The 25,210-nt window shown below is 58.2% G+C and overlaps 10 protein-coding genes across 10 annotated transcripts; 6 read left to right on the top strand and 4 right to left on the bottom strand.

Annotated features, from left to right (window-relative positions):
• Positions 1-62: 62 nt before the first annotated feature.
• On the bottom strand, positions 63-1,476 carry TMA46 (uncharacterized protein; the record flags this gene model as incomplete). The annotated part of the gene is made up of 11 exons (XM_060600215.1): positions 63-143; positions 179-430; positions 464-583; positions 627-636; positions 678-730; positions 766-845; positions 893-1,031; positions 1,075-1,085; positions 1,128-1,251; positions 1,304-1,401; positions 1,437-1,476. The coding sequence occupies 11 exons, from the start codon at positions 1,474-1,476 to the stop codon at positions 63-65; spliced, it is 1,008 nt and encodes a 335-aa protein (XP_060456831.1).
• A 526-nt stretch (positions 1,477-2,002) lies between these two features.
• CcaverHIS019_0403850 (uncharacterized protein) lies at positions 2,003-3,239 on the top strand (the record flags this gene model as incomplete). Its single annotated transcript, XM_060600214.1, has 9 exons — positions 2,003-2,051; positions 2,101-2,108; positions 2,200-2,221; positions 2,265-2,336; positions 2,375-2,433; positions 2,584-2,695; positions 2,731-2,801; positions 2,838-2,980; positions 3,026-3,239. The coding sequence occupies 9 exons, from the start codon at positions 2,003-2,005 to the stop codon at positions 3,237-3,239; spliced, it is 750 nt and encodes a 249-aa protein (XP_060456830.1).
• Positions 3,240-3,641: 402 nt separating this feature from the next.
• On the top strand, positions 3,642-4,371 carry HBN1 (uncharacterized protein; the record flags this gene model as incomplete). Its single annotated transcript, XM_060600213.1, has 2 exons — positions 3,642-3,680; positions 3,757-4,371. The coding sequence occupies 2 exons, from the start codon at positions 3,642-3,644 to the stop codon at positions 4,369-4,371; spliced, it is 654 nt and encodes a 217-aa protein (XP_060456829.1).
• An 800-nt stretch (positions 4,372-5,171) lies between these two features.
• Positions 5,172-9,549, top strand: snf21 (uncharacterized protein; the record flags this gene model as incomplete). The annotated part of the gene is made up of 3 exons (XM_060600212.1): positions 5,172-5,348; positions 5,381-8,932; positions 8,968-9,549. The coding sequence occupies 3 exons, from the start codon at positions 5,172-5,174 to the stop codon at positions 9,547-9,549; spliced, it is 4,311 nt and encodes a 1,436-aa protein (XP_060456828.1).
• An 894-nt stretch (positions 9,550-10,443) lies between these two features.
• Positions 10,444-11,403, top strand: CcaverHIS019_0403820 (uncharacterized protein; the record flags this gene model as incomplete). Its single annotated transcript, XM_060600210.1, has 3 exons — positions 10,444-10,531; positions 10,586-10,828; positions 10,946-11,403. 3 exons carry the CDS (start codon positions 10,444-10,446, stop codon positions 11,401-11,403), a joined length of 789 nt encoding a protein of 262 aa, XP_060456827.1.
• A 1,336-nt stretch (positions 11,404-12,739) lies between these two features.
• CcaverHIS019_0403810 (uncharacterized protein) lies at positions 12,740-12,955 on the top strand (the record flags this gene model as incomplete). Its single annotated transcript, XM_060600209.1, has 1 exon — positions 12,740-12,955. The coding sequence occupies one exon, from the start codon at positions 12,740-12,742 to the stop codon at positions 12,953-12,955; it is 216 nt and encodes a 71-aa protein (XP_060456826.1).
• A 381-nt stretch (positions 12,956-13,336) lies between these two features.
• CcaverHIS019_0403800 (uncharacterized protein) lies at positions 13,337-14,836 on the top strand (the record flags this gene model as incomplete). Its single annotated transcript, XM_060600208.1, has 5 exons — positions 13,337-13,569; positions 13,602-13,621; positions 13,694-14,333; positions 14,365-14,722; positions 14,759-14,836. 5 exons carry the CDS (start codon positions 13,337-13,339, stop codon positions 14,834-14,836), a joined length of 1,329 nt encoding a protein of 442 aa, XP_060456825.1.
• Positions 14,837-15,522: 686 nt separating this feature from the next.
• CcaverHIS019_0403790 (uncharacterized protein) lies at positions 15,523-15,963 on the bottom strand (the record flags this gene model as incomplete). Its single annotated transcript, XM_060600207.1, has 1 exon — positions 15,523-15,963. One exon carries the CDS (start codon positions 15,961-15,963, stop codon positions 15,523-15,525), a length of 441 nt encoding a protein of 146 aa, XP_060456824.1.
• A 1,763-nt stretch (positions 15,964-17,726) lies between these two features.
• CcaverHIS019_0403780 (uncharacterized protein) lies at positions 17,727-18,701 on the bottom strand (the record flags this gene model as incomplete). The annotated part of the gene is made up of 2 exons (XM_060600206.1): positions 17,727-18,219; positions 18,547-18,701. 2 exons carry the CDS (start codon positions 18,699-18,701, stop codon positions 17,727-17,729), a joined length of 648 nt encoding a protein of 215 aa, XP_060456823.1.
• Positions 18,702-19,166: 465 nt separating this feature from the next.
• Positions 19,167-25,131, bottom strand: CcaverHIS019_0403770 (uncharacterized protein; the record flags this gene model as incomplete). Its single annotated transcript, XM_060600205.1, has 3 exons — positions 19,167-19,278; positions 19,340-24,727; positions 24,761-25,131. The coding sequence occupies 3 exons, from the start codon at positions 25,129-25,131 to the stop codon at positions 19,167-19,169; spliced, it is 5,871 nt and encodes a 1,956-aa protein (XP_060456822.1).
• Positions 25,132-25,210: the final 79 nt, after the last annotated feature.

Below are 25,210 nucleotides of genomic sequence, written 5' to 3'. Positions count from 1 at the left end.
CCACTTCCTCTCACTCCCGCGACGCGCCAGGCAGCATGCAGATGCAATATGGACACCGACCTCTACTCCTTGACAGTGACCTTGCCCACACCCTCTGTGACCCCGTCGACGTCCTCGCCGTCTCCATTCTCTGCCTCGTCCCGCTGTGCGTCAGAACCCTGCGATCCCAGCAACTCACATAACGCGCAAGCATCCGCGAAATGTCCCACTCCTCCTCTTGGGCATCCTCGTCCTCGTCCTCGAATATCTCGCCGCCAAAGTCGAACAGGTCCTTGCCCGTCATGCCTGTCAACTTGCCGGCCGCACGCTGTTGGATCTTGGCCTTGCTGACCGCCTCCTCCTCGGCCTCCTTCTTTGCCAAGCGGTTCTTCTTCCACGCAGCGAACGTCTCGGGCGTGACGGGCGTGAGGGGAGGCTTCAACTTGTGGCGCTTGGGTCAGATCACGTTGGATTTCAAGCTTACCTCGACCTCGATAAAGTCCTCCAGCGAGATGGTGTCCTTCTCGTCGTCCTTCTTGTCCTTCTTGAGGACGAACCCTGGCGGAAGCGCATGGCGGTACATGCACGTGTCGCCGCCGTTGGGCTGGGGTCAGCTGTGCCCTATAGATTATGCGAGCTTGACGTACACAGATCCAGCTAAGTGTCAGCACAGCCTAACCGCATTGCGTTCTACTCACAACCATCCATACTTCTTGTCTTCGATGGCCTGCAGGAAATGCTTGCACACGATCTGCGCGTCAGCACCCAACACCACCGTCGACCCACGTCAGTCGTAGTCTTCTGCTTCCTCCCATTCTGGGCGACGACCTCGCTGAGCTTGGCTTCATCCCAGTTGTCCATGGTATCTGGACGTCAGCGCCATGCCCTGGAACCCCGCAACGACGCTACGCACCGGCCGTCTTCTCGTCGGCTTCACGCGCATCCTCGTACAGGTTCATCTTCTCGGCCTTGCGCCCGACGTTCGGGTCGTGCGAGAACTTGCACTTCGAGCCCTTCTGGCAGATGCCTGCCTTGAAGTACGCGCACAGGATCTGCAGTCAGTAGATACTCCGGCACATCTTCTTGTGAACGCACAGTCTTCGGGTCTGTTGTCAGCGGGCCTCATCTCCAATCGCCACCCAACTCACCCGTTCCAAATGGCACCTTCTGCGGCTGAATGGAGGCGCCCATCAACTGCGCTTCCGCCTTCTTCCGCTGCTCAGCCGCATCCTTGGCCATCTTTCGGTCCTCGGCCTGCTTGGCCTTGGCCATCTGTGGTCAGTTTGTTCCCCAATGTCGCTCGCAACTCTCGCTCGCAACTCACGTCTGCCTTGCTCTTGCCGCCCTCGGCCTGCTGCCTGTTCACCTGCTCCACATACTTCTGCACCTTGGACGACTTGTTCTTGTTCTTAAGACCGAAGGCTGGGCGTCAGTCCTGCGCACTTGCTTGCTCCTACTCTTGTCGTCGCCCTTGTTGGCGTTCTTCTTAGGCGGCATGTTGAGGAAATGTGTCGTGCGAGCCGTGGAAAAAGGGGACCCTGGTCTGGGCGAGTGCGCGGTTCACGAAGTTGTCCAGAGTTGCAATGGGAGCGCCTGTGTGGTGTCGAGAGGCGTCTAAAACTTTCCAATGCTAGAGTGGTTGAGAGTTGTAGAGTCGTGCTGGATACTCGTGAACGATCTGGCACTCCACTGCTAAAGGTTGAAAGTGCGTCAGGTACAACAGGGACAGCACGTACAATTTGTCAGGCTCATTGACCCCGCAGTGGACGTTATCCCTCCCTGCTCCCTCACATATAATTCACCTTGTACGGTGATACAGCGGTTCAGTCCGCATGCAACATTCCTATGCCTTGCTCATCTTTCTCACAGCGTACATTGTAGAGTAGATACATCACAAGTACTCTTCCTTACCTTCTCTAACTCTTTCAAACTCTTTCCAACTATTCTCCAACTCACTATTCTCCAACTCACGTCACTCGCACTCACAAACATCTACACTCTTACCACTCATTATCTTATCATCATGCCACCCAAGCCAGACAGAAAGGAGAAGCCCGTCAAAGGCGATGACGGTTAGTCCGCCTTCCTTTCTGCCTTATCCGCCACTGCTAACCTCCGCAGCTGAGAAAGTGAGTCTCCAACAGCCAGTTAACAGCCCAAGATGGTCCTGGACTACCTTCGTTCTGTGAGCTGAATTGTTCGTTGAGTGGCTCACCCCAGGTCAACCGCCCGTACGCGAGCAGTGCGTTCTCAAACACACCTTCCTCGCAGTGCTCATCATCTAGCGGACGTGTCCGCCAACCTCAAGAACCGCGTCACCAAGACCGAGGCTCAGAAGGCCCTCAACGCGCTGGCTGGTGAGTTGTGTCGTAGCGTCTGATCAGCTAACAGGCAGAGAAGGGTTCCCTCACCCTCAAGCCATACGGCAAGCAGACGATCTTCGTCTACAACCAGGCAAGTCACCTGGTGGCAATCCGCACCTTCCGTCCACCGTACAAGTCGCAACCTTCCTCACCGAGAGGCGTGCGGTCCGCATGCTTGTCCCTTCCTTCCCCGCGTTTCGTCCCATGTCAACCCTTCTTCCCTCCCCCCTGACAACCACAGTCCCAGCTCTCCGTCCTCGATCCCGAAGAGATGATACAGCTTGACAACCAGCTCAAGAAGGTCAAGTCAGCGCTGGATGAGCGCCGCAAGGAGTTAAAGTTGCTTCAGTCTGGTGAGTCTGCCGCAGTATCGCGCGCTGACGCCGAGAAATCGCTTCACTCGAGGCGCAACCGAAGACCAAGGAGCTCAGTGACGCGATAAGCGAAGTTGCAGCTGGGGTAAGTCGGAGCAGAGTTGTCGTCCACCGACGCCAGAACGAGCTCATCTTCACCGCACTCAAGGCCTTCCGCGAGGAATCGGCTGCGGCACCCATGTCCCCGAAGGACACGGCCAAGATTGACGCCGACTGGGATCGCTGGCGCAAGGAGTGGACGTCGCGGAAGAAGGTGTATAGGGAGTGAGTGGAAAGCCCGCAGAGACCAAGATTTGCTGACGCGTCAAGCCTCTATGGGATGCTTACTGACTGCGGAATGGCCTCGGGTTCCCAGGCCGACTTCGAGGAGGAGCAAGGCATCGACAACGATGATGACGAGACCAAGGCTGTCGAAGCGGGAGAGTTTTGTCACCCCGTTGGGCACGGCTCGGGCAAGCGGAAGCAGCCGAGTTCCGGCGGAAGTACGGGCCGTACAATTTCTGTCAAGCGCACCCGTACCTGAGAGGTCCGGGAAAATGAAGTAAGCCCGTCGTAATCGGCGGCGTTCAACGTGTATGTGGCTGACGTCAGACCGAGCAAATTTCAGCCATTGCGACAACCTGTGGGGTGAGCAACGCCTTCTTCAGGGACTATCGCGGTGTCTTACCAATATTTCTCGAGCCAGCGATGGGCGTAAGACCTCTGTATTGATCCGATGGCATCGATGCCGCGGTTAGCAGGGTCGCGGGAAAATGTGCTAATCATGGATGTCTGGCTTATCCGGAGGCCGGCGAGCGCGGCGTCGATATGGTATAAGTGGGTCAGTCTAGTCGAATCTTGAACATCATCAACCACAGCACTTCCCTTCAAAGCACCCGCTCTACTACTCTCTACAGCAGCCACACCCACCCACACTCCAATCACAATGACCATCTCTAACATGTCCTTCGCCGACGCCATCGAGGTGAGTACTGAAGTCTGAAGTGATCTCGCTTCAGACAGCGCTCTCACTGATCTTGTCAGCAGTGGACTGACCGCAGGCCCGCCGCTCGTACTACAACATCACCAACGAGTCGACGCTCACGAACGAACAGCTCGAGCAGCTCGTCGCCGACGCGATCAAGTACACCCCCTCGTCGTTCAACTCGCAGACCTCGCGCGCTGTTCTCGTGACTGGCGAGAAGAACAAGGCGCTCTGGAACGCCGTCTGGGAGGCCCACAAGGCCAACCTCAAGGAGGAGGAGATTCCCGTCTACGAGGACAAGTTCAAGAACTCGTACTCTGCCGGCTACGGCACCATCGTCTTCTACGAGGACCAGGACGCGATTGACGGCTTTGTCAAGAACTTCCCCATTGTCCAGTGGACGATCAAGGACTGGGTTCAGACCTCGAACGGCATGGCCCAGTTCATTGCTTGGACTGCGCTCGCCTCGCACGGCATGGGCGGCAACCTCCAGCACTACGGCCAGTTCGGCCCTGCCAACGCCGAGGCGATCAACAAGAACCTCGGCGTTCCGTCGGGCTGGAAGATCCCCCTTGCGATGCTCGCGTTTGGTGTCCCTGCCGACATCAACGCGCCGGGTAACCCGGCCTTCCCCAAGACCTTCCAGCCCCTCGTCGACGGCGAGACTGGCCGTGTCCTCGTCCGCCACTAAGCGAGAGCATTTAGCGGGTCGTCTCCATTAGATGATAAGTGACTTTCACGTAACTAGACATGTATTACGAGTGTATAACGAAGTTGAAGTTATGAGTGGAAGCCTGACGCCCAAGTCCCAGTCTGAAGCGGAAAAGCCTGACGTGTGCATGTTCATGTTCACGTGCACGTCATGAGCGCGTTCGAATCACATCAGCGTCTGCGGCACCACATGACGCCACCGAACTGCACGAGCGCGCGACGTCCCGGTGTAGAGATGGACGCGGAATGAGATTGCAGCCGGAGAAATGAGGTAAACATGTCCGTCATGGTCAAGGGTATGTACCAGTTCAGTTCCTGACGCACCTGGAGTCACAACCATCATCAATCATCCAAACACCTCCAACCTCTCCAGCCGACTCATATCTGAGGCATCGAGATGCATTCAACACAAATCATGATATCTATGCATTATGAGCGTGGTGAAGATGGAGAGATGGAAGTGCCACATGGACCTCTATGTACTATCTCCGTTGCAAGATTTGTTCCCGCTGTTAGGCTGAGATTTGCTCCCTTTTCCCCCTCTCTAAGCCACGTTTTGGTGGGACAATGCGAGTTTGCACCCACGCAATCACCTTCCCATTCCCCCTTCCCCCTTCCCTCCACCCCCGCGCGGACCGATTCCGACTACCAACCGACCGCGTCTCCTACAACTCGCGACCCCGCATCATTGACACCGCACGCGAGCGCGACATCCATCCCGGCAATACCATCAACAACAACAACGGGCCAGCCATGACCGACGCCGCACCGTCGCCGGTAATGGATCAACAAACAGCCCCCTCCCCAGCACAGGCTTCCACGCCTGGCGGTGCTTCCTTCCCCATCCGTCCACCCATGCCAGGAGGCCAGCCACCTGTCAACATGATGCTCGACGACGAGAACAAGCGCCAGATGCTACTCAACATGGACCCTCAGCGCATCCACACTCTGCGTAAAGTGCGTGCGGCATATGCATCCGCTGACCTAAGCGTGTCGCCGAGCTGCAGTCCACTGGACTTACGAGGGAGACGTCGAGCGAGATGGCGCGCTCTATGATGGTCCTCACCTTGCACCAGCGCGCCATCCAGATGGAGGCCGAGAAGAAAAAGGCTCAGGCCGAAGGTGGGGACGCTGTGCCTGCTGCACCCAGCCCAACGAGTAAGTTGCCACCGCGTGCAATGCTCATCGCTGCACAACAACAACAGGGCCAGCACGTCGCTCTCACTCCGGCTCAGATCGCGCAGGTCCGCTCTCAGGCCCAGTCGTATCACCTCCTCGCCCGTAACCAGCCCGTCCCGGGGTACCTCCAGCAGGCGGCGCAGGGGACGCAACCCGTAACCCCAACATCAGCCACTATTGAGAACAAGGTCGTGGACAAGACGGTCGAGGTGGTCGTCGAGGCCAACCTCCCCAACGAGGCACCGTACGCGATGGAGTTTGACCAATCGTCTATCATCTACCCCTACAACGCGTACATCCACCCCTCAGTGTACGCAAACCGCAAGTTTGATGACGAGATTACCCACCCGCAGACGAAGCTGCAGCGGATGCTGGTGCCATCCATGGCGCCGCGTGGCCTGGACCACAATATTCTGATGGACGAGCGCAATCGCTTCGTCGAGACGCGCATGGCGTGGCGCATGAAGGAGCTCGAAGAGCTTGACTCGACCACAGGCCTGGGCACGTCGGGTGCGGCTGACGTGCCCGGTGTCACGGACGAGACATCACTTCCTGATCCCAAGCTTGGAATGCAGGCCCGCATCGAGCTCCTAAGCCTTCGTCTCCTTGGTAAGCAGCGCCTGCTGCGTGAGGACCTCGTGCGGGCCATGCATGGTTCGACGCAGATCCCCGCCGACCGTTCGCAGTTCCGACGCTTCCGCACGCACACGCTGCGCGACGCGCTGGCGACCGAGACTGCGGAGCGGCGGCAGCGGACGGAGCGTGAACAACGCGGCAAACAGCGCCACCTCGCGTACATCAATTCGATCATTGATCACGGCCAGAACGTCATCAATGCGGGTTCGACGAGCAACCGCGGCTCTGGCGCGGACAAGATGAAGCGCCTCGGCAAAGCCATCCTGCGCATGCACAATGAGATCGAGAAAGAGGAGCAGCGTCGCGTCGAGCGTCTCGCCAAGGAGCGTCTCAAGGCGCTCAAGAACGATGACGAAGACGCTTACCTCGCCCTTCTGGGCGAGGCCAAGGACTCGCGTATCGGCCACCTGTTGCAGCAGACCGACCAGTTCTTGGAGACGCTCGCTGCTGCTGTCGTCGACCAGCAGAACGATGCTGTCCACCGCGATGAGGTACCTATGCAACTTCCCTTCGAAGTCGAAGAAGGCCCTGCCTCCGAGGCCATGTTCGGCGCGCGTCGCCAGGACGGCGAGGAGGACGACGCCGAGCGCAAGTCGGGCAAGGTCGACTACTACGCGGTTGCGCACCGCATCCAGGAGAAGGTTACGAAGCAGGCGTCGATCCTCTCGGGCGGCACGCTTAAGGACTACCAAGTCAAGGGTCTGCAGTGGATGATCTCGCTCTACAACAACCGCCTCAACGGTATTCTCGCCGACGAAATGGGTCTCGGCAAGACCATCCAAACCATTTCACTCATCACCTACCTCATTGAGAAAAAGCACTCGGCGGGGCCGTTCATCGTCATTGTTCCTCTATCCACCCTCACCAACTGGACGCTCGAGTTCGAGCGCTGGGCACCCTCGGTGCGCACTCTCATTTTGAAGGGTTCGCCTGCCGTCCGTCGCGACCTGTACCCGCGCATTCGGGCGGTTGACTTCCAGGTCTGCCTGACCACGTACGAGTACATCATCAAGGAGCGCCCACTCCTCGCCAAGATCAAGTGGGTGCACATGATCATCGACGAGGGTCACCGTCTCAAGAACATCAAGTCGAAGCTCTCGCAGACCCTCAACGAGTACTACTCGACTCGCTACCGCCTGATTCTCACCGGTACCCCGCTGCAGAACAATCTGCCCGAGCTGTGGGCGCTGCTCAACTTCGTCCTGCCCAAAATCTTCAACTCGGTCAAGTCGTTTGACGAGTGGTTCAACGCGCCATTCGCTAACACGGGTGGCCAGGAGAAGATGGAGATGAACGAAGAAGAGGCTCTCCTCGTCGTCAAGCGTCTCCACAAGGTCTTGCGTCCTTTCCTCCTCCGTCGTCTCAAGAAGGACGTCGAGTCCGAGCTCCCGGACAAGGTCGAAAAGGTCATCTACACGAAAATGTCCGCATTGCAATGGAAGCTGTACGAGAGCGTCAAGAAGTACAAGACTCTCCCGACCGACTTGTCGTCCGGCAAGCCCCGGCGCCAAGCAAACCTTCAGAACGCCATCATGCAGCTCCGCAAGATCTGCAACCACCCCTTCGTTTTCCGCGAGGTAGATGAAGACTTCTCGACCGGCAACCACGTCGACGAGCAGATAGTGCGGACAGCGGGAAAGTTCGAGCTACTCGACCGCATCCTGCCCAAGCTGTTCGCGACCGGCCATCGAGTTCTCATCTTCTTCCAGATGACGGAGATCATGTCCATCATCGCCGACTACTTTGACTACCGCGGGTGGAAGTACTGCCGTCTCGACGGTTCCACTAAGGCCGATGAGCGTCAGCAGCTGCTGTCAACCTTCAACGACCCCGACTCTCCCTACCAGGTCTTCATCCTCTCCACGCGTGCGGGTGGTCTCGGTCTCAACCTGCAGTCTGCAGACACTGTCATCATCTACGACACGGACTGGAACCCGCACGCCGACTTGCAGGCGCAAGACCGTGCCCACCGTATCGGTCAGAAGAAGGAGGTGCGCGTGTTACGTCTCATCTCGAGCGGCACTGTCGAGGAGCTGGTGTTGCAGCGTGCGCAGGCCAAGCTCGAGATCGACGGCAAAGTCATCCAGGCTGGTAAATTCGACGACATTACGACGAACGCCGAGTACGAGGCATACATCGCTAAGGCGTTCGAGCAAGCTGCGGACGAGGAGGAAGAGGAAACGAACGAGCTCGACGATGAGGAGCTGAACGAGCTCCTTGCTCGTGGAGATCACGAACTCGAGATCTTCCAGCGCATGGACAATGAACGCGCTGCGAACAAGATCGCCGACTGGAAGGAAGCCGGCAACAAGGGCCCACTTCCTCCGCCACTCATGCAGGAGTCGGAGCTCCCGCCGTTCTACCGCCGCGACATCGGCCAGGAGATGGCAGAGCAGGTCGCCTCGCAGGACGACCAAGGTCGCGGGCGCCGCGCGAAGGCCGATGTGCGGTACACGGACGGTCTCACAGACGACCAGTTCATCAACGCCCTCGAGGACAGCGACGATGACATCGACTCTGCTGCTCAGCGCAAGCGGGCGAGAGCGGAACGTAAGGCTGAGCGCAAGCGCCAGAACGAGGTACTCGCACAGGCCGAGGCCGAGGGCAAGCCTCTGTCATCGGTCATCACGTCGCTCAAGGCGGAGGCCGCCGAAGGGGTCGCCAAGAAGAAGCGTGGGCGGCCAAGCAAGAGTGCGACGCCGGGTCCGGGAGACGAGACACCACAGGTGAGCTTGTGCGTCTGCGACTGAACTGACGCCAGAAACGCCGCAAGATTACCGCGACCAACGCACGCAGCCCCGAGGAGCGGCAGATGGTCAAGAAGTTGTTCGAGGAGGTCAACACGCTCGTCGACGACGGGACAGGCGAGCATTGGAACGTGTATTTCTTATCGCCGGTTGACCGCAAGATCTACCCCGATTACTACTCCATCATCCAGCAGCCGATTGCGATGTCGCAGATCAAGCGCAAGTTCACGCAGGCGGCATACGGCCTGAACGAGCTCACGGCTGACCTGCGTCTTCTGTGGTCGAACGCGCGGACGTACAACACCGAAGGATCATGGGTCTACAACGCGGCCGACGCAATGGAGAGTTACTACGATAGGCGACTTGCGGAAGAGCTGCCCAAGTTCCCATCTGGGGAGGGCGTAGCCGGCACTGAAGAGACAACGCCTGCTGCCAGTGGCACGAGCACACCGATGTACAAGGGCCCGGCCGCGGTCAGCACCAAGATCAAGCTTAACGTTGGTGCCGCGCGCCGCCATGAGATGGTCGACAGCGACGCATCGCCGGCTCCTCCTCCGGACGACGACGACGACGATGACGACGACGACGACTACTAGATGTCGCGATGTCGAGAGAGATACATGTCAGTGGTAGAAAGAAGATTAAGTCTGTATACTTGGAGGATTCCATATGTATTTGTGTACGCATAAGCAGAGGCGCTGTGCGGTCGGGGCTACGTGGCTGCAATGTGAGAACCGGAGCTGAGTCTACAGATGCCTGTGGCACGACTGCAGGTCGCAATCTCGTTTGATGCCACCACTCACTACTACGAACGCCACCACCTCTCCGCGCAAGCTCAAGACGCAAAGCGCTACTCCCAGGTATGGAAGTATGGTTCGCGCATGCTTCGCCCACCCTCCATTTTTGTCACCCTTCATGATTTCATGAGAGACGCCCGAGCGACGTGGGGACGAGGCCTAAAAGGGCCTAAGCAGTGCTATATGACCTGTCTTGTAGTGAACCGGTTTCAGCGGATTGACTGAAAACGGGAAGCCGGTGGGGGCGGTGTTGGCTGGTCAAACGTTCCTCAAACCCTTATGTTGATGCGGAGTGTGACAATTTTGGGACGAGGGGATCAGAGAGCATACACAGCATTCCAGTTAACATGGATCCATACATTTACCTCGCTTCCTCATGCTCTCATGCTCCCCAAATACCGGAGCCACTAGCCACTACGTAGGCCGCACAGCTGCGTTGCCGAGGACGAACAAAGCAGTCGCGCCACCAAGGTCACGCAAACGCTATAGGCGATGAGTGCAAAGCAATGGCAGTATGAAAGATGTGTCAAGTGGGACTGAGCACACACTTTGAACCCACAAGCCTCCTTTGGGATCCTTACAGCACAGCCTATGTGTACCCTCGTTTCGCACCTTTGACCTTGGAATCTGCTATAACATGGCACTCTTCTTGCCATTACACTCCACACGCAACACCTTTCTACTACATCAACCATGACACGCTGGGAACGGTCCAAAATCGTGCAGCTTATCCACTCGTCTATCCTGACAGTCGTGTTCACGCTCCTCCTCCTTGCAACCAGTGAGTCTGGGCTGCCTACTACGTGGTAGTCTCTGACGAATGCGCTCACCCCAGTCTCAACCCCCATTACTGGATGGTCATACCTCACCGTCGAAGGGAACGGGAACACGGTTACCCTCGGAACATTTGGGTGGTGCCGGACTGGTGGAGAGGCTGGGGACTATTGCAGCCGCCGCACAGTCGGGTATGACGTGCAACTGGCAGTTCTTCTCACATTCCCCGAGAAAAACGGAATGACTGTTCGCGGATGGTACAACTTGGCGAGCAACGGGCTGCTGGCCGTGGCGATCACTTGTGGTGAGTCTAACAGGAAGAGAAGGAGGGGCGGCATTGGCTTCTGATGCGTTTACAGTCTTCTCTACTGTCTCCCCCTACTTTGGCCCATAACCCACTCGCCCTCCCCGCTGACCCCAGCCCTTGCCGGACTGGGAGCACTCACCTCCATCACAGGCAAGACGGCCTTTTCGCTCATCTGGTCCAGCCTCCTGGGCATCTTGACGAGCATGCTCGCAGCCGGCTGTCTCGGCCTCAACGTACTCCTCTTTGGAGCGCTGAAGCGTGACCTCCTCGCTGGTGGCGCGACATCCGCCTCGTACGGCAAAGCGACCTACTTTGTCTTCGCCGCAGCCGCACTTAGCCTCACCCTCCCCATTATGGTTGCCATCGACTGCTGCTCCGGGATGATCAAGCGCTGGAGGCACAAGGGCTCCTACTCCAAGCTCGATCAGCCGCGCAACACCGCACGCGAAAGCACGTACCGATCCAGCGATTACGAGCTCCCCGTCTTTGATGATCAGCAGACCACTGTTAGCGAGTTGGGGCCGCGTAAGGAACCATCCGGGGTTAGGACCGCAGTGACCGGCGTAGTCTAGGTGATTCAGAGACGAGATGGGAGCCGGAGAGGTTGTCGGGGGAGGTGGGAAGGTGGGAGGGAAGGAAGGTGGGAGGGAAGGAAGGTGGGGGCAGGAGGTGGAGGACGGGAAAGGGGGGAAGGGAGAAGGAGGATAGCTTGTGTTTTTCATCAGAGCGAGATGCCGTAGGGCTAGACACTACTGTACAATTGAGCATAGCCGTACATGTGAACATTGTCCCTTGCATGTGTCGGTAACCAAGAGGAGGATGAAGAAGATGACGATTACTTCAAGACGACCTCGCCCAAGTCGGAACCAAACATTATCTCAAACGAAAATGCGGCCGTTTTCTGTCTATGCAACGGAATAAGTTTGATTCCGCTTGACCTCCATCTAGAAGGTCCACCCCAAACACTGCCGCCGTCAGTATGAATGTCTGAATCCTCCTATATATTCGACTCGATCCTCCAAGCTCTCCTTTTACTCAACACTCATCACTTCACTAGAGCACCAGATGACCGCCCCAAAATCTTCTACAGCGAGCACCCTGTTCATCGACCCGGCAGCCTTTCCCGAAAATCCTCGAAACTATTCTGCGCTTTACTTGACAAGAAACGCTTCTCACCATCCGCCTAACTGGTAGGCTGAGCCGCGCTGCCGCCGACAAGATTGTTTGTAGGCATGTTGTGGGCAAGGGCCTAGGGCTATGCGCATACCGTGTAGGCAACACCAACATCCTGCTCCGCAGCGACATCCTGGAGATGCTCGTAAGACTTCACTTGCTACGGCGGAGGCAGTTACAAAGTGTAACAGTCGCTTCCCGCCAAGTCCAAAATACGCTTGATGTAGATACTTCACCCGAGCTACCCATCCTCAGAGGACCAACTTGACGGGCCACAGACCATTCACAACGCACTTGGGACGGTGGTCTTATTCGGCAACGGCGACCTGGGCGGCTCCCCCTGTCCAAACCGGTTTGACACCGTGGGTCGCGAGGTGCGCAATGAGTCCAGATGGCGACTTTGAGGGGCGGGGGGCCTTGGGGGACTCGTTTTTACGAAACAACAGCAGAGTGCTGTACTACTGTATCTGCTCTTCCCAACACTCCCCCGGGGCCACAGTACAATGCTAGCGTTGACCGGACCGGTCCCGCAGTCCTCAACGTCCTTGCCTTTTCCCGATGGGACCCAGGCAACGCGGCCAACTCAAAGGGCCCATCCTTGTCGGTGCGGAGGCCTGGCATCACGACTGGCTCAACACTGGTTATTTCAGTGATGTCATTAGTGACGCTACAGATTCAGACAGCCGGCTAAGGAAATCAGGGAGCCGGGGTCGGGGTCGGTAACAGCAAAGGGGAATGTCAAGTCAAGCTTCATCGCTGACGTTCGATCCAGACGACCCATATGATGCCATATCCTACCGCAAGTTTCAGGACGAGGCTGAGGAGTTTATGCGCTTCATCGAGTTGATCACGCCCGACGACCTTGGGCGCCGCATAGACGACGACGAGAACCTCGAGGTCATCCGCTCGCCGGAGCCGTACGAGAAGCTGGGCGAGAAGACTGAGGCCTAGGCAAAACATTTGGAAGGGACCCTGGAAAAGAAAATGGCCTCATAGAATACAAGCTTTGGCCTTGCCCAGTTGGGCAAGGTTTATGAATACAATCCAACGAATTTGTTGAATTGCTGGGTAGGGTTGTGCGACTTGGCACATTCCATTCGGTCAAATAGTCAGTTCCGAGTCGCGTTGACCTGCGTTAATACCAACGTGTAGAGTAGGTCCGCGTGTGCGTCGATGCTTGCTTTCTCTCTTGCTCTCCTCCTTCGGTTTCGTTCTCGTTCTCGTTCTCCATCCTCATCTCTCCATACCAATTGCTAGTAACCAAAGATCCACTGCCCTGACACATTCCGCCAGCAGTGCCCCGCGTTCCGCTCACGTTCCCCTCTATCCAGCATGCGTATCACGCTGCCGTCCTTTTCAGAGGCACGCACATACCCCCGCTCCCGGAGCGTGCAGATGCGTGGGCGCGCGCTCATGATCCTCTTTCTCCTAGGGCTCACGTATCTCGCATGGCCGAGCCCGCCTCTGCCTCCAACCTACGCCGACGAGTGGAAGAGGGAACGCCAGCTGCCGCAGCACAACCCCTGGCTACCTGCCCCGGAGGGAAGGGATGGGCGATACGTGCGGTGAGTAGGACCACTGTTGAAGCTGACGGCAGTTTCGACGTTCCTCCAACAGGTACGGCCTCCTTCCCTCTCCGCGAACCTCCCCGCCCAAAAACCCCCTCCTAGCCTCACGCGCTGACACCAGACCTCCATGGCCAACTCCAACACGCTCTCCTACAGCACCACGTTGCAGTCTCCTCGAACAGGTCGTTTGCCTTCTCGCCGATTCGGAACGCAGGCACGTTGGAAGCCTGGGCTTGGCCATGGCGCAATACGCGCATCCCCCTCGGTGCAGTGACCAGGACAGCCACGAGTGGCTTTGAGAAGCTCGCAGACCTCCCGCGCGCCGTCTCGGCCTCATATTACGGTAGTGTATGCCGGCGCGAAAGGGTATACACAGTCCGCTCCCCCCAATTTCCGAATGGAGACCTGGACTTGCAGACCGGCGGAAGAGCACGGCTGGAACAGCTGGCATCACTGTTGGCGGGGGAAGACGGTTGTATTCGCATACGAGGAGATGTCTTTCCCGCGTACTTTATGGACGACGGCGCGGCGATGGACATGATCCATGACCTCGTGAACTCGCCTGTACTGCAGCACTTCTCGTTCGGAGCGCCAGTGTTGGATGCGCTGAACCGGGCACTCCCCGTCCTCGCACCGAGTTCTGAGCCCTACAATCTCGAGGCCAAGGGTATAAAGCTACCGCCATGGAAACATCTCCTGGCTCTGCAAGCTCACTCGTCCGCATGGGAGGACAAGTGCCGCGATCTCGGCAACCGGTCAGCGTATGTCCAACCCCAAGCGTGCTAATCCAAGACTGTTCGTGGGATTCAACAAGCTCCCCTCACTTCCTGGGAACGAGAACATCCCTCCTCACTCTGATATGCTGGCCCCCGCCCGGGCAGGGCTATATGCGGCCAAGTGCGCGCCCCAAACGACGGCTGTGATCGCGCGCGCTCGACGCATGCGAAAGAACCATCCCATCCTACGGGCAATCTATCTTGTCACGGACAGCGACGAGTGGGCGGATGAATTGGCGCGCTGGCTCCTCAGTGATGGCTGGGAGGCGGTGTATGTCGCGAGTGAGGTGCACAATGCCTGGCGTGATTGGGAAGTCCGGCCCATGGTCGACACGGAAGTTATGCGCCGCGCTGGCGTGTTCGTTGGCAACGGAGTAAGTCGTGAAGAGGGGTGGACATGCTGATATCAGTTCACGACCATGGCCAGTAACGTCGCGTTGTTGCGGGCGCGCGATCTTGTGCATCCCGATTTTACGCAGTTCTGGTAGTTGATGTAGGATAATCTTGGGCTGAACAATGACGACACGACAGCGGGGTCATAGTGCGATGCCGTAAACATGGCTTGGGAACGGCAGTTTGGAGTGGGAACGGTAGGGACGGAGTGAGAAGAACAGCTCTGCCTGACGCGTCCAATGTGGCGCCGATGTCTGCGTGTTGGATACACCGTGACGTGAGGGCGTTGCTTGGCGTTACTTTGTAATGTGTTTGCTTGGGTATCGTCATGCGGTGCTGGTTGCTCGTCACTCGTCACTCGTCACTCGTCACTCGCGTCCTCTGATACGTCGGGTACGATGAACCGAGGCTCGAGTCGCCACGACTTGGGACTTGGGAAGATGATGTGGAGGGAGGGATGGGGTGGGCACAAGGGGAAGCGGCAAATGTTTAGGGCTAGTTAGTTTCATGGCTCAAAGTGCAGGCGGCTACTTGTTTGCCCGGACCACTTAGTGGCGTTGAGATAAGAATGTGCACCAAGTGTGACAATCTCGAGAGCACGACGCGCTTCTGTGTAGCGTTCCTCTGCTTCTCATCAACAACGCATCGCAATCGCCGCCACGGTACCTTGGCCGCGCGTCCACCGTCCACCGTCCATCACCCCTCCCGCCTCAAAAATCCTGGGCAAACATGGGTGACTATACGATACATCATGCGATTAAATGAACATGCAAGACCTCTTCTAACAAACAACCCCGCGTGCCCGGTGAACCCGCATCTTGCGCTCGAGGATCATCTTGGCGCGATCGTACAGAGGCTTGGTGAAAGCGATAATGTCGCGGTGGTATTGCGCCATCTCTGGAGAGTACGTGTCCTCTTCGATCTCGACAACCTCGACGTCGACTTGAAACTCGTCCTCGACAGATGAGAGTGTGTGTACAGAGTTGGAACTGTCTGTGCCGCACAAGAGGAGGCTTGGGGCGTCGGGTGTATGTGATCTCGAGAGGGAGTCGGTGTCGGCGTCGGCGTCAGTGGTGTCGGTCGCCTCGCTCTCGGAATTTGGCTCGGTCTCGGACTGGGTCTCTGTGGAGGCGATCGAGGTCTGCTCCATACTTGATGCGAGGTCGGCCACAGCAGCGTCTGCGCGCGCCCGTGCCACGTCCTTTGGCGAGACGTATGGCATTGTGTGGTGTGGTGTGGTGTGTGGTTGGGTGCGCCGTGACCTGTGGGTGTGGGGCAAGATGTAAAGATGTAAGGATAAAGGTAAGGCCAAGATATGTTCTATGCTACAACAGTGTCCAAGAGAGATGGAGGGAAGAGGGAAAGAGGGAAAGAGGGAAAGAGGGAATGGGCAGTGGGAATAACGACAATGACAGTTGGAGAGTGAGAGTGATGAGCGAGGTCATGGGCCTACCAGAAGAGGAGTGATGTGTGATCGGCAGGGTGGGGGGTGGGGGAGGGTAAAGGGTTGTTTGGACCGATTATGATTATGACTGACCAAAAGCAACAAACTTCAGGGCTTTGTATTGACGTTGTATTCGAATGACGCGTGAAGATTAATGTGCCTGGTCTGTTGGAGTCCTGAGGGTGCCGGCTGACGTTGAATTTTCACTGCCGTCATCATTCGACGGTTATTACTACTAACCTCTTAATCAACCCCCCTTTTTTATTCCCCGTATAGCTCCGACAGCTATCTTCCGTTCTACCTCCATGACCGGATCTCCGGATCCATCCCCAGTTCCCAGATTCCAGATTGGCATCGCGGAGCGAGATAGGCTGCATGTAGCACTGACAGATACTGATACTGAGACTGAGCTTGAGACTGAGACTGGGACTGATACTGATGCTGATGCTGATGCTGATGCTCGCAGGCGCCGACACCTGATCGCCTTATCGCCTGATCGATCAGATTCCTGCTGGCGCACAACAGCACGTGCGTGGCTGGTAATTGTGGCAATCAATTTATGTTGACATGACACGGTGGCTTCAAGCCCGGCACTGGGACTCGGTTTCGCGAACCCTCGACCCCGGTACCCCTACTGTATCTGACGTAGCCAAAACAACGCTCGGTGAGTCATGGAATGCGTATGGGTGTCCTAATTTCAGCCCTCTCTTCCTCTGCTCTCTTCACACAAATGCGCCCTAATCTCTGTCCACCGAGCACAACCACCTCGGCTGCGTTATCACCCGCTCTGGTCTAGTCTGGGAACCGCTTGGGATGCTTCTCTAACCATCACTATTAATAGTGTCACTCATGGCTCATGGTTTGGCCGGTCTACCATCCCCATCACAGCCCCGTTGCAACGCAACAGACTGTCAAATTCCGCACGGTGCCTGGACTCGTCGCCAGTCCTACACATGTCGACGTGGTTCTTTGATAGCTCTCACCAAACCAGCACCACCGATCTGACGCGGTAGCGTGCTGATAATGGGCGCTACAATATTGCACAGAACGGGAGAAGGGTGTCGGTACATGACATGTTCTGGAAAGCGTGCCATTGGAAACAGTGGCGATGCCGTGAACTAGTGGACGCGGACGCGTCGTGCCTACTGCTCTCCTCCGTTTTTGGCGGAGCCTGTCTTGGGCTGTGTTGACAGCAGATTGAGGTCCGCCTGCTCTCAGGCATGGTATCCCAGCGTGAGGTGTCATCTGGGAGCGTGGCCCTGCGATATGGCGTTTCGAGGTGATGCGGAGTGGGGTCCACCCTCAAACCTGCCCTGGGACGTATCGTTTGGTCCAGAGTCAGCAGTAGATATTCAGCCGGTTGAGGCGTTGTGCCGAACGTCTCTCCGCTGCGATATATCATGGAGGGTGCGTGGAACAACTTGGACCGGTGGTTGTATCAGAAGTGCGACCTGGTCAGCAACTCCGTACCCCGCCCCGCCCCCGCCCCGCCCCATCCCATCCCTTCCCACAAAGTAGGCAGCGCAGCCTCGCACTTGCATCTAATCAACCCGCTTATCAGACGGCAACAGACTGCGGAACTCCTCTCCATCCCCCTGCTGACGCGGAGGCGTGCGCCTCCTTGTATCGTGCATGGGAATCTCCTCGCCCTGCACCTGGATATACTCTCCCCTCTGCCTCCCCTCCTCCGCTTTCTTCTCCCGACCCCCAATAACCCGCACGATACCCCAGCAGGCGAGCAACACCACCACCGCGAGGGCGACGAACTCGAGCCCGCGCGTGACCTTCCACTCCTTTGGAGGAGGGGGCCGGGCCTCCTCGAGAGGATCAGGGTAGGCGAGGTTTACGCAGTCATCGTTCTCGCCTTGGTAGACTTCAGCGTAGGTTTTCACCCAGTGACCCTTGGCGTCGCGAAGGCGGAGGGAGACCCGGGTGCCAGCCGGGGCGTCGACTGTCCATTCGGCCCAGCGGTTGGGGGTCGAGTCTGTGATCGGGGAGATGCCGTCGGGGCTGCGCGAGTCTTCTTGGGCCCATCTGGGGTTAGGGTGGGGGTTTTGGGAGTACGCGAGGAAGAGGGGACGTGGAGCGGAGCAGGCAGGGGCTCCGAAGGTGGTTGAGGTAAGGAGGGAAGAACGTGAGGGGAAGAAGAGAGGAGGGGGGCCAGGGGAGTTGGGTGGAGGGAGGGAGGGAGGGAGGGAGGGAGGGAGGGAGGGAGGGAGGAAGGAAGGAAGAAGGAAACCCAAAAGGCAAGACGACAAGCGAGCCGTGCACTCATCAAAAGACCGTCCTGCATGCAGAGGCCCAGATCAGAACGTCGAGGAAGGAAGGAGACGGGAGAGCCAAGCTGGATTGTACACGTACACCTTGAACGGTGGGTTCCCCCCCTTCCAATGAAGAATCGCCTTCTCGCACTGCACAAGCGTCGGGATACTGAGCTTGATCTTGACGTGGGACTTGGCTTCCGCGGCGCCGAAGAGGGCCGTCCAGGCCAGGAGTGCCGGGGCGAGAATGTGCATTGCGGCTGGGTGGGGGTATGATGTGGGGGATGTTGGGGATGGGGATGTGGGGGAGGAGTCTGGCGCGGATAGGCGGGATCGAAGCACGTCGAGATCAAGATCAGATGAGAGATGGAGATGGAGATGGAGATGGAGATGGAGATGGAGATGGAGATGAAGACGATGATGGAATTTTCCGCAATGTGTTCTGAGAGCTAAGAGATAGAGGATGTTGAGTGCCAAATCGAATCATCCAAGAGGGATCAAAATGCGGCCGAAGCGTATCAGATAACCGTGCCTGGCTGGCCACCATCGGCCGAAGCTCACCCTGGTTGAATCCAACTCCTGCCGCCTCGGCCCCAGTATGCTTCAGTTCGTCGTGTCCATTTATACATGGCAAGGTGCAGATGCTAAGAGAATGTAGGGTGCGTGTCTTTCGACAGTCGGGTATCTAGTGTCCGTTGGTCGTGTCGTATCGTAGCCTATCTAGGGCTCGCTTAGGATCTTGTCAATGTTCTCGTTGAGCCACGCCGCGCGGTCCTTAAGGTTGGCGTTCGGGAACAGGCCGTAGATGGCGTCGCGCGCGGACCGCTTCGTGCTGGGGTCAGAAATCTGGCTTTGGCAACACTGCTGATGCTGCTGACGCAGCATCTACTTACACAGTCATAAGGTCCTGCGAGTTGAGGTAGTTGCGCAAAGCCGACAACACCGTCTCGTCGGTGGGGTTAGGGTCCGTGTTGGGCGCTGGGCCGCTTTGGAAAGGGTTGGCCGTCGTCGCGAGGCTGTACGTCGAGCCGCGCATACCGTAGCCGGGGCCCATCATGCCGCCCTGCGTGAACACAGTCGGCGGGCGGAGGGACATGTCCGAGCCCATGGCAGGCGAGTCGAAGGGGTTCGGCCCAAAGGCCATGGGCGGCGGCGCGAACGGCTGCGAGTACACGCTACCAGTGCGCCAGTCGCCGCCACCCATTCCCATCTGGGGGTACGGAGGGTGCGGGGACGGTCCACGCGACGAGTAGCCCGAACCAGGGTGAAGGTTCGAGTGCGAGTTGCTCGAGTGGACCGAGGGAGCGAAGCGCTTGCGGCCACGCGCGCGAGAGTACTGCGACGGCGCGTACTCGTCCTTCTCCGTATCCGAGGGGAGCGAAGTCGTCTCCCACGCGTTTGCCTCGTACTCCTTAAAAGTGCGGTAAGGGATTGTCGACTCCTCAAACACCTCGTCGTCCTCGATGACCACCGTCTTGCTGCTACCTTCGCCAACAATCTGGCGAGTGTTACCCCACGAGAAGTCGTCCATCGACCAGAACGAGTAGCAGGGCAGGAAGAACGAGTATATGGGGAAGGCGAGGATGTAGACGAACATCCAGCCGATGAGCATAAACTCGCGCTTGAGGACGAAGAGTATCATCTGCAGACCGTATACGGCAGCAATCATGCCGATCGAGATGTAGGGAATTGGGGCCGCCTTGGTCGCACACACAACGATGAGGTAGACCAGGTAGGTACACGTCGCCGGGAGAATGATGGTACCAAGCAGATCCACGAAGACGACGAAGCGCATGGAGAAGAGACAGAAACCGCACATCTCTGGGAGGAAGAGCAGCTCGGCAAGGTTGTGGATGGTCGAGTTGATCCAGCGACGACGCTGCGAGAGCAGAACCTTCCAGCGGGAGGGAGCGACGGTGTGTGCGATGGCGTCGGGAGAAAACTTCATCTTGTAGGTCGGGAAGTGCTTCATCATGAGGGTCGTGAGGTAACGGTCCTCTCCGAGCGAGAAGAGGTTCTTCTTGTGAAGCGTGTCAACGTTGGGCTCCGAGTACTCGTCGATGATCATGGACGAAATCAGCACAGGGCGACCCTTGTCGGCGGTACGGATACGGTAGACCGAGAAACAACCAGGAAGACAGGTGACCGAGCCGAAGAGGGATTCGAAGGCCTTGGTCAAGTGGTGCGAGATGTAGTACTCGTAGACCTGGATCATGGTCGTCAACGACTCGCGCTCGTTTTCGAGGCGCGTCTCGCCACAGATGCCAATGATGGCCGAGTCGTCGGTCGTGCACGAAATCAGACGGTTGAGTGACTCGGGCATCACGGTCGTGTCCGCGTCGACCTGGAAAATATACTCGTAGAAGGTGGGGTCAATGCCGATGACGTTGCGCATTTGGTGGTAAATCTCGAGCTCCAATGGGCACATGGGAGCGTCAAAGTGGACACGGTTGAGGTACTGCATGAGCAGCACCTGCGAGTCACGCTTGCCACGGTTACCAGGCTTGGACGTCTCGGTGGGCTTGCCGACCTTGACGACGACGACGTACGGCACGACGTGGCCCTCGTACTCGTACAGACCAGAGTACACCTTGCCGTAGTTGAGCTTCTTACTGCCGTCACCAATACTCTTGAACATGAGGGGCTCGGGGTCCAACTTGGGGTCGACGCCGAGAATATCGAGAACGATGCGCGGGGTGGTTCTGTTGTTGCCTGCACCGATGATGTTGCCGTCACAAATGATGAAGATGAGCTTGCGCTTGTCGTCGTACTGCAGAACAGCCAGCGAGTCGATCGTGCGTTTGAGCGACTGCTCGCCCTCAGTGTAACATGGTACTTGACAGATGACAAACTTGTCGAGCATCTCTGGGTTGCGCTTTCCGCCCAGCTGGAGCGCTGCTAAGAACTTGGCACCGATCGTCACCATGATCATGATGGCGAACGCCATGAGAAGGTAGTTCTGGACCGTACACTTGGCGTCTTTGCGGAAATCGATGATGCCGTAGTAGAACGCGGCGTCGAGGCAGTTCATGTTGTTATCGCGCTCCTCCTGTGAGAGACCCGCGAGCACCTCGTCGAGCTGGTTGGTGACGTCCCTACCAGCGTTCTGCTGGATGACCTTGGTGATCGCGCCGTTCAAGAAGTCGTATTTGGGCAGCCCGTCGCCGGACGCGCCGGCGAAGTAGCTGACCGTGTACGCATAATCTGAGATGTCGTACACCTTCTTGCGGTAGATGACCCAGAGCATCTTGTCGTCGTCCTTGGCGCCCTGCTCGATCTCGCCCCTGGTGAACACGAGCTGGCCCTTGTAGATCTTCTTCAGGAAGGGGTCCAGCGTCTCCCACCACCACCGCGGTGCAACCATGCTGGTATCGGGCACACTCTGCTGCGGCCCAGAATAGTGGACGGCGCGTGGGTCTAAAGGCGTAAAGTTGGCCATCTGCAGGTAGAGCTGGTCGTTGTCAACGAGCTGAGGGCAAGCCTCGTGGAGAGGCTTGGGGAAGTATCGCGTGAGCTCCATGCCGGCGAACTGCATCATGACGTCGCCTGACGTCGTCAACGACGCGACGTCCGAGTGGTCCGTGTCCCAGAAGTTGGAGAAGTCGTAGACGTTGCCCGCAATGGCCGCATAGTAGTCGTTCTCGCCCTGGTGCGTTGAGAGCTCGACGCGGTTCCACGCCTTGTCCATGTCGGGACACAGGATCCTGCCGAAACCGATAATGTAGAAGATGATGGTTCCGCAGACTAAGAAGATCATCATGCAGATGGTCACCTTCTCGCGCCATGCCATTCGAACGTCAGGGCGCTTCATGCGGCCGACCGACTTGAGCAGGAAGCTGGGTATCCACCATGTGAACATCCACGTGATGTAGATCCACCAGCGGCGTGAGCGCGATGTGGCGATCACCTCGGTCGTGTGGTGCTTCTTTTCCTTGGTGACGAAGCCGCCCATCGCATCGCGCGACGTGGCGTTGGCGCCCGTTTTCTTCTCCGCCTCTGGTAAATGGTCATACGTGAACTCATTACCCGCCATGTAATCTTCAGCCCCTGGGTCGGGGCTGGTCCCGTAGCTGTCGTAATTGCGGTAGCTGTGTGTGCCCTGGCCGCCCTGCGGCGCGATTAAGTTGTCCATGCTCTCGTTGGTGCCAAAGTGGCCGACGCTGCTGCCCATGCGCGAGTCGAACTGCTGGTGTGGTGCGTACGCGTTCTCCTCGTCGGTCAATGTCTCCTCCCCGCTGCCCCGGTGAGACTCGGTGGCACGGATGAGATCCTCCTGCTCGCGCCACGCCAACCACGACATCCATATCCGGTTGTTGCCGATGGCGTAGTCTGTGCCGGGTATCCAGCCATGTGAGTGGGCGAATTCCTCGACATGCTCGTGAGCGTTGTCATGAGAGAGCGCGTGGCGGAAGCAGAAGTCCTCAAGTGGGATCTCGGCAACATAGTCGACCTGGCGGCGGTTGATGAGGTCGGGGATGAGAAGAGAGCGGACTTGCGCCTTGATACGTCTCCGGTCGAACGAGTTGGCGTGACCCGAGTCGTTGGGTCGCAAGCAGTGCACTCCCCAGACGCGTGTGCGGTCGATGGTGTCGAAGAGGGTGGAGAGAGTGCCGTTCATTTGAGCTGTGACGGGCTGCGGGCAAGAGTCGTCGACGGGCCAGTGTGTCGATTCTTGCGCTGGCGTACCTGCCATGCGGTGTGCATCGACGGCGGTAGGGATGCGCAAGGGCGACACAGACACCTGAGCCTCGACGACGATGTCGGCATCCAGCGGGTGGCCCTCAGTGGCAAGTGCAGGGCCAGACACCAGCTTGGTGATGAACTGGTCCACCGAGCCACGGAGGAGGTTGACGAGCTGCTTGTCAAGTACGTCGGCATTGCGGTCAAGGAAGTCGGTTGCGTCGTACGACACCTGCCCAGCCCAGTGGTTGATGCCGAACATGCGACCCTCGCGGGGCATGGGGCCAAGGCCATATCCGGGCTTAGGCACGTATGATGGATGCCCGCTGAACGTAGAGGCGAACGCGCGCGTGACAACATCTGCCTTGACCTCGTCGCGGTCCTCCCCCTTGTAACGCTCCCCGACTTGGGCGAGCAGGCCAATCATACCCGACGGGTTCGCGGCGAGCTGAGGGACGCCCATCACACCACCGCGGAGCAGCTCGACGCAGCCAATGTTGCTCATGGGCGGCACAGCGGGAAGCTTGACGCCATCTGCGACGACGTCCGCGTTCCAGCTGAGCTCGTCGTCAAACGTTCGGCGGAGGAGGTACGAGTGGAGAACCTCGCTGGCAAAGTTGACACTGAACTCGTAGAAGCCGTTCTGCCCGTTCGCCTGGATCAGCGGAGCGGCCGTGAGGAGGTGCTGTCGCTTTGGGTCGACCTCAGTGGTGAGCGTGCGGCTCTGCCAGCCGGGCAGGTCGAGCTGTGCGATCTGGAGCGAGACCGAGTCAGGAGCCACCCGCTTGTTGGCCATCTCGAGCACGAATGCGAATAAGATGGCGTACAGGTCGCGCATAAGCGAGTCACGCTGGTCCGCAGCGCCCTCGGCATCGAGGAAGACGGACGCGAGGTCGTGCGACACCCACTTTGTCCGATTGGTGAGGACCTCGGCGAGCTCTTCGGGGTTAACACCGAGGTGGATGGACACTTGATTGAGGAGGTCGAACTCGACAACCTGGGTGCGCTCCTCGAACGACGTCATGCCCAGCGAACCAGCCTGGCGGGTGTCGGTGAATGTGAGGTTGGACAGCAGGAGAATAGCCACGAGCACGGAGAAGATCGACTTGACGTGCTTGGGCTTCAACCCTAGTGACGCAAAGGCAGCGCGCAGCTCTCCGAGCTGCGTAGCGTCGTCAGAGAACGGGCCGTTCGGGAGATTGTAGCACCCGCTCGACGCGAGGAGGGCGTACATGTCCGGGTCGTCAATGCCGAGCTCCTCGCGCTCCTGAGGAGTGGCGCCGGCGAGAAGCTGGTAAAAGACGTGGAAGGTGCGCTCTTCGTGCATCAGCGGGCCGATGCGCGACTTGTTCAGGCCCATGACAAGCGCCTGTGCGCCTGTCAACGCGCCGTCCGGGCTAAAGTGGAGCTCGAGGTACTTGCCGACCTGTGATGCCGAGGGGTTGAGCGCCGTCTTCGAGTGTCCAAACGCCTCAAGGACCGTGAGGAGCTGCGTGACCTGGTCGCCGAGGCGACGCTGCGCCTTGGTCGTCGAGGCGAGATGGATGATCTGCGACGTCGTGTGCCGCATTGTTGCACTCTTGCCTGAGCCCGTCAGGCCACTGGGCGTCAGCAGTGTCTCGATGATCATTTACTTGTAGAGCAGGGTCTGGTCCTCCTGCTGTCGGGCCATAAGGAGCCATACTCGGCCTGCCAGCTCGTACGCGCTGGGCTGTCGCTCGTTGCCCAGGCCGCCGTCTGGGCGTTCAATGTCTGCTTGGTATGCTCGGCGGTGTTCCTCATTCAAGCCCGACAGCACACGCAGCGGGTTGACGACAACATAGTCGGTACCGCTCGGCGACACACGGGTGAATGGGAGCTCGGCGCGAGCGCGGGCGTGGAGGAGGGCTGCGATCGTGTCCTCGGACGGCATGCGTTGCGCCTGTGTACCATCATCGTGCTCAATGAGCGACGAGAGGTCGGCATGCTGCGCCGCCTTGGACGCCGAGAAGGGGTTGGCCGCCATGACTGCGCAGGCCGCTAAACCGGGGGACTATGCGGCGTGCAAGGAGGCGTGGGCCTAAGCTGGGCGAGGGCCGAGAGTG

Source organism: Cutaneotrichosporon cavernicola (genome assembly GCF_030864355.1).
Source record: "Cutaneotrichosporon cavernicola HIS019 DNA, chromosome: 4".
Lineage (NCBI taxonomy): Eukaryota > Fungi > Basidiomycota > Tremellomycetes > Trichosporonales > Trichosporonaceae > Cutaneotrichosporon > Cutaneotrichosporon cavernicola.
Note: the sequence above shows the minus strand (reverse complement) of the source record. Positions and strands in the feature narration are given on the sequence as shown.